General features: G+C 34.4%; 1 protein-coding gene across 1 annotated transcript; it reads right to left on the bottom strand.

Annotated features, from left to right (window-relative positions):
• Positions 1–7,205: 7,205 nt before the first annotated feature.
• LOC133326218 (trafficking protein particle complex subunit 2-like protein) lies at positions 7,206–7,633 on the bottom strand. Its single transcript, XM_061534899.1, has one exon. The coding sequence runs from the start codon at positions 7,620–7,622 to the stop codon at positions 7,206–7,208; it is 417 nt and encodes a 138-aa protein (XP_061390883.1). The 5' UTR covers positions 7,623–7,633.
• Between the last annotated feature and the right edge of the window lie 506 nt (positions 7,634–8,139).

Below are 8,139 nucleotides of genomic sequence, written 5' to 3'. Positions count from 1 at the left end.
AACGTGGGCCGATACATCCCATTTGCAATACCAAACATCCTAGCAATGTCTGTGCAAAATTTCAGAGCTCTTTCTCAAATATACGGACTCGCATAAATCATAGAATCCGGTTAATATTTCGAGGTATTGTAAATGGATTGACACATGTAATATACACTCCACCTTATGTTAGGCTAGGACCTAGAACATACCGAAAAAACGCGTGGCGGTTGAAAAATATGTCTGAAATCCTTAAAATACTGAATAGGGGTCATACTAAAACAGGGAACTATATTCATATTTTTATATCGGAGCTATGACTAAGCGTGTGTCGATATAGTCCATCTTCGAACTTGACGAAGACGACTCTATGCAAAAATTTTGGCGATCTATCTCAATTCGTTTAGAGGCTAGAGTGATTACAACAGAAATCCAGGCGGAGATGTTTAAATCGTCATAGAATTTTACGCTGATCACGAATATTATATAGAGTCGGAAATGATTTTTTCGATGAGTTACAAACTGAAAAAAAACTTAATATACCCTCCATACTATGGTGGAAGGTATACAAATAAAATAAAAATGATTTGACATTTGTTTGTTTTTGTTAAAAAAATAAAAATATTCCAAAATTCCTAGGGTATTAGAAAGAGTACATGTCTGGCTCAAGTATGAACTAGGATTATTACCATCGCACAAAAATTGAGAAAATGGCGGATAAATGAAATTTTATAACGTGTTAAAATTTGGAACGGATTAGATTATTAATTGAGTTATCGTGTCGGCCATTTGGAAAACACGGTTTCGAGAAAGACGCATTTAAAGTTTGAGAAGCACTTCTGCCATCGCTTGAAGCTTACACAATAAATAGACTATATCTTCAAATGTTGTTGAAATGTTCACCTCAAATTGTAAAAATACTTTCTTGAATTAGTGTATTTTCAAATTATATACAAAAACCAAAATTCAGAAAAACCTTTAATCGCAGAAATATTCCATTATACATGTTTTTATATAAACCCCCTTATAAAAACAGTCCATTAATGGTCTTTGTCGAATTTCTTAGAGATTTATAAATTTCCTATCATACATATTACAATAAAGATTCATGTTTTGACATAGCTCCCATATAAGGGTTTTATATACGTTTTCACTTCCGGATATATTCTACATTATTCTAGAATATACCCTAAACTAGTCATTCCCGTCGGTGATACTATAAACTTTATATTCTAGGCCGGAGTAAAAGTATATGTCGTTTGTATTGACATTTTCACAGAAAAAACCAGTAAGGAAAATAGTAAAGTCGGACGTGGCCGACTATATGATACCATTCACCACTATGGGTATATTAAACAGGACTATTAACATGAAATTGGATAAAATAAAATATCTGATATATAATTAAATGTGAATCTACATAGATCTACGTAATTCTATGCTCAATTTCAACAACATTTCAGACAATCTGACAAACATGAGGAGTTTGATGCACCATTTACTTCAAATCGGACGAAAATATATATGGAAGCTATATCCAAATATGAACCGATTCCAACGAAACTTGTCACAGGTTATGTTATACTAATTTCAGTACGTTTTGTTCCTATCCTATTGATTCCTTGGTGTGTCAATTACTTAAAAGGGAGCTATATCTACATCTCAACCGATTTTCACGAAGCTTGTCACATATCATTCTGGACTAAATTCAGTACGCTATGTCAAATTTCGTACATATCGAAAGATATATGTGGACTTTGGTGCACCATTTACATTAAATCGGACGAAAATATATATGGGAGCTATATCTAAAACTTGACCGATTTTCACGAAACTTGACAGACAGCACTTTAGGCTCAATTCAGTATGTTATGCCAAATTTCGTGCAAATCGAAGAACCATTTGGTGCACCATTTACATGAAATTGGACGAGGCGAGACATGGGAGCTATATCTAAATCTGGATCGATTTTCACGAAACAAGGCAGACATCACTCCAGGCTCAATTCAGTACGTTATGCCAAATTTCGTGCAAATCGAAAGATATATAGCGACTATGGTGCACCATTTACATGAAATCGGACGAAACTATATATGGGAGCTATATAGAAATCTGGACCGATTTTCTCGAAACTTGACAAACATCACTCTACGCTCAATTCAGTACGTTATGCCGAATTTCGTGCAAATCGAAGGATATATAGGGACTTTGGTGCACCATTTACATGAAATCGGACGAAACTATATATGAGAGCTATATCTAAATCTGGGCCGATTTTCTCGAAACTTGGAAGACATCATTCTAGGCTCAATTCAGTACGTTATGCCAAATTTCGTGCAAATCGAAGGATATATAGGGACTTTGGTGCACCATTTACATGAAATCGGACGAAACTATATATGAGAACTATATCTAAATCTGGACCGATTTTCTCGAAACTTGGAAGACATCATTCTAGGCTCAATTCAGTACGTTATGCCAAATTTCGTGCAAATCGAAAGATATATAGGGATTTGGGCACCATTTACATGAAATCGGACGCAACTATTTAAGGGAGCTATATCTAAATCTGGACCGATTTTCTCGAAACTTGGCAGACATCACTCTAGGCTTAATTCAGTACGTTATGCAAAATTTCGTGCAAATCGAAAGATATATAGGGACTTTGGGGGCACCAATTACATGAAATCGGACGAAACTATATATGGGAGGTATATCTAAATCTGAACCGATTTTCTCAAAACTTGCCAGACATAACTCTAGGCTCAATTCAGTGCGTTATACCAAATTTCGTGCAAATCGAAGGATATATAGAGAATTTGGTGCACCATTTACATGAAATCGGACGAAACTATATATGGGAGCTATATCTAAATCTGGACCGATTTTCACGAAACTTAGCAGACATCATTCTAGACCTAAATGATTAGGCTGTACCAAATGCCATGCAAATTTAATGATAGGGACCGTTTACATTAAATCGGTTAAATATATATATATATATATATATATATGGGAGTTATATCTAAATCGGAACCGATTTTTCCCAATTTCAATAGGGTTCGTCCTTGGGCCGAATAAGCGACCTATGACAAATTTCATCCAATTCGGATCATAAATGCGACCTGTACTTTGTTTACAATTTAACATCGACAGACAGACGGACATGCATAAATCGATTTAGAAAGTGATTCTATGCATATTCTCAAAAGGAACCATGTGTCTACCTCGTTTCCTTTTGCCTGTTACAATCATATGCACAAAGACATAATACCCTGTACCACAGTGTGGTGAAGGGTATAAATATTTTGACCTTCCCGAGTACAGCGACATCTTGGACTTTAAGTCCACATCATGATTTAGGATATAAAAAGTTTAACAGCCTGTTTTTGTAAAATTCCAAACGAACGAATTCGAGTGACTTACGACCAAACTCCTTGGTTTTGAAAAATATGTCATTTATTTTTGTTTTGAATCAGAAAATATTTATAAACATAAATAAAGGTTTGGTCGTAAGTCACTCGAATTCGTTCGTTTGGAATTTTACAAAAACAGGCTGTAAATTTTTACTTGTTCGCCGGCTCCAAAATACTGGAATTTCGGTACTGGAATAAAGCAAAACCAGTAGGCTAGTAGAGGTTATTTTTGAGATAACATTTTTTGCAAAACAAATCCCCGTTCTATCTCAAATCCTTGTTCGCCAATTTCGTTCTTATTTTCTTCATGAACATTAGAGTTAAAAAACAAAATATGCATCAGGACATAACTCGAAAACTTGACCTGTTGCCAAAATTTCCTTCAGCCATGAGCTTTCATTCTCATATGGAATTTTCATTTCCAAAATCAAAATGGAAAAATAAACCTGAAATTACAAAGCGAAGTTATTGACTTTTTAATGTATTGCAATATTCGCCCTTAATAGCAATGTAATTTTGTACACTCACCGATTCACTGTATTATCTCGTCAGAACTCACGAGATATGCAGAATGTTTTAGTACGAGTAGTTGAGTAGCCGAGCAGTTACAATGACAATCGCGAGAAAGCAAATAAAAGTATCTACACGACAGTGAATTATGATTGTTGCTTTTTTATCTAGGCGCATTTTCAACGAGAACGAGAATGAAAACAACAATAGCAACAAAAAACGCAAAGCAGCAGCAACAAATAATAACAAATTTTGTGTAAACGATATTTTCATATCGTATTATTGGAGATCAGTTGACATTTGACAGCGCGTGCAACAACACGTTTCGTAAAAATATCAACGGCATCGGTAATAAAGTGATACGAAATAAAAAATAATTAAAACAAATAATAAACAAAAGTGTTGTGGGGATTTGAAAAAAATATTTATACAAATAAATAAATAAAAGTCCTGGCAAAAAATAATAAGGATAATATATTAAACAAAGTTTTGTGATGAGCTAAAATAAATGCATAAATTATTTAATGTTCGGCAACAAAATGATTGAAACATAAATGAAAGTGGACAGAGGAATACTTATGTTACATTGATTGTAAAGTGAAGTGAATAGAAAACGATTTAACACTACAATAATTCATCAAAATTATTTCTATAAAATATACGTGTTTTGTTTTTCTAAAAAAAAATGCTCTCTTTTGACGAAATATAGAGAGGGTCTATTTTAAGAAAAATTTATATGATATACTAATAATCAGCACTATTGAATTAAGGAAGTCATTACGAAATATAAGGAAATAGGTTATTCTTATAAAATATATTAAATCGGTAGAAACTCTGAATAGAAACAATCAAAAGGTAGAACTAAAACTACAGTGCAATTCAAGAAAAGGGCGAAAGTTGTCTCAGAATTTTACCTCGACTCAATATGTTACAAACGAAATTCCTTTTTTGCGAAAAAAAATTATTTGTTCGTCCTCCATGGATCTGTGATGCCAAATACAGCCCTTTCGGTTGGAAATGCGACTAAAACGAAAAAAAAATCACCGTTATATTCGGTCTAAAAACATTGACCGATATATCCCATTTTCAATTCAAACATCCTATTAGTAGTATCAATATATGTGCAAATTTTCAGCTCTATCTTAAAAACTACGATATCTATCGGTGATTTCTACAGATTAATGGACAGGCTAAATCGACATAGAATTTTACTATATGTGGTCTCCGTCGAATATTTTGAGACAGAATGACAAATGTCATATACACTCCACCTTATTTTGGAAATCGTTTGCAAAGATTTTTATTTGACATTAAGTACTTAGATGTATTGAGATACTACAACAGTTTGAGGTGCACACTGCAGCCGGAAACGAATAAACTGAGCCACATATATTTTGTTGGATCATTAACCCATTCATGCCTGATGGGTATTTAAATACCCGTAAAATAGATCGTACTTAAATCGCCGTAACTTAAATGTGGAATAAGATATCTAATTATTTTTTGAAGGACACTAAGTACGATTTGGTTTTTTCTGTCCTCACAATGTATGTTTAAATTAAAAAAATTGATCATAGCTTCCCTTGGGCAAAGATAAACAAATTTAAAAATGAGAAATTTGATATATGAATGTACATAAATAATTAGAAAATGGAACAATAGACGAAAAAATTGTCTCCAGATTGTCTGACAAATCCAAAATCCCCCAACTCAGGCGGGTTCTGAAGACAACAACAACCTTGCAACAAGAACCCTAATTGGTCGATTGGAGATTTAAATACCCGACGCAAAACTCGGATATGATAGTTAGAAAGCTGAAAATTTGCAACGCAACTTCTATGGCTGGGTTAGCTTACCGTGGGTTCTATGGGGTGGTTATGAACCTTATGATATCGTCCTTAAGCGACACGGAATATATATTTGAAAACGTGTACACTAAAAATATCCTGACTTGTGTGTGCTACTTTGGTTTACTCTCTGGTATAACAATTTCTATTGAATGTATAATTGTCATACCCTCCACCACAGTATTACGTTTGTTTTTCCGTTTGTAACTCATCGAAATAATAATTTCCGACCCTATAATGTATCTATTCTTAATCAGCGTAAAATTCTTTGACGATTTACACATGTCTGCGGTAATCACTCAAGCCTTTAAACGAATTGAAATAGATTGCTAAAATTTTGTCTGCATGCAGGTTATGTTCGAAGATTGGACCACGTTTAGGCATAACCCAAATATAATGGTACGCCCGCCAAATTATCGGTATTTTGAAAAGTTCTTCGAACAAATCCGGGGTTTTCGACTAAATTTAGTGCATTGTTTTCTTATTGGGTACCAAATATTTTCACAAAAAATATCAATATCTGTCTACTTTTTCGGGTAGTCCCCTCATTAAGAGGAGTTTGACTGCAATTTAGCATTTGCTATGAAATCTGCAGATCTCCAGGATTTTGGACACGGGTTTTCATCGAATTGTCTGTAATTTGGTATTTTGGGTTCTCATTGAATAACACATATGCACATATGAAAAATTATTAACCCATTTTTTTATCACTGTTGCATTTTCGCATCTGTAACATTTGACATTGTATAATCATACAAAGAATTGAATTTTTGATCCTTTGTTTACAGGGTGAGATAAAAAAAACTGCAACAAAGTCAAACGCCACAACTAAGTTTAGATGTGTTCGAAGCGCTTGCTTGAGGTGATCGACACTTTGGTATTTGTAGTGCCAACTTTACTTTCCAAAATACTCCAGACACACTAGTCCAACGGATTGGTATCCGGAGATTTTGGTGGCCATTGTGCGCTGGAAATGAAGCGAGGAACCTCATTTTGTAACCATTCTTGGGTGGCGCGGCCAAAATGTTTGCGTGCCCAAGGCTCAAATACACCCTCCAGAATATATTCGCGATAATATTCGGCATTTATTCTGATACCACGGTCGATTAATACGAGTGGAGAGCGACCATCGGCTTTCGGCCAAGCGAAGCAACTCTTTACCTCTTTTGATTCTATTTTCTTTCTGTTGCGATGTAAGTTCTTGCACTTTTTGGAATTTCAATGGCTTTGCCGCGAGCTCATTTTTCAATATTTGCCAAATGGAATATTGCGATATGTTCAGCTCACGAGCCATCGGTATTTTGAGAATTTTTTATTGACAGTTTCCCAGATTACATTTTTGTAATGGAATGGCCTAGTTCATACGACCGTTATTTATTTTAAAAGTGAATTCAATTCTGAAAAGTATTACAATAAAATCAATTTAATAGTTCATTTTCACGGCTGATTTTATTTAAATGTTTCCGCTCATAAGCTTATGTACAGCGCGATCAAATTTCTTCGAGTCTAAGTGTTCTCCAGGTAAGAAGAAAGGGTTACAGACATCCGTATATAGTATATGAAGATTTCGGAACATCGCTCGAACTTCATTTTCACGAAGAGCTATGTTACCAGAGTCAATCACCAGAATGAATTTGATTTTTGTATTTGTCACAAAACCATATATTTTATGAGTTTCAGTTGCATATAATTGACCCAAATATAATTCTTTAGTTTCTGGTGTTCCTTTAACACCGGCTTGGCACTTCTCTTCTACGACATCTAACGAAGCGTGGACGCGATACTGCAATTCCAACTCCTTGTCCATATCCGTCGTAGACAAGTACAAGGGCGAATTATCCTTGCCAATAATACCAACACAAACTGCCATTTTTGATTTTAAAGTCTACAACGTTTTACAGACACCGTTCTATTAATTCCGAATCACTTGGCGGAGAAAGTACACGTTTTCATCCGAAATGGTTGTAATTTGGTATTTTGTGTTCTCATTGGCTGTCAATCATCCTCATATTTACAACATTTGTTTAGAAAAGTCTTCTTTATAGGTCCACATTTTGGTATATTATAATTTCATCCGTTAGTTACTTGTTGGGTGTGAAACATTATTGCAAATAAATGTAAATACAATATGTTGTAAACGTTAGAAAATTTGCCTTAAAAAATGTATCTAATTAAGGATTTCTGATCTCAACTATGTGTGTTTCACTGGAAAACATTGTTTTCATAGGTTCATTAATTATACCCTACAGGTTCATTAATTATACCCATTACCACACTGGAGGGCGGAAATATAGCGCAGATCGCTTTAAAATGTTCCATGAGGTTCCAGTTATGGCCAAGTACAGCGCTTGTAATTTTCGGTGATGATCAGATAATAATTTTGGGAT

The sequence above is a fragment of the Musca vetustissima genome, unplaced genomic scaffold, assembly GCF_032173495.1.
Source record: "Musca vetustissima isolate MV318-11 ecotype Yass unplaced genomic scaffold, APGP_CSIRO_Mvet_v1 utg5479, whole genome shotgun sequence".
Lineage (NCBI taxonomy): Eukaryota > Metazoa > Arthropoda > Insecta > Diptera > Muscidae > Musca > Musca vetustissima.
Note: the sequence above shows the minus strand (reverse complement) of the source record. Positions and strands in the feature narration are given on the sequence as shown.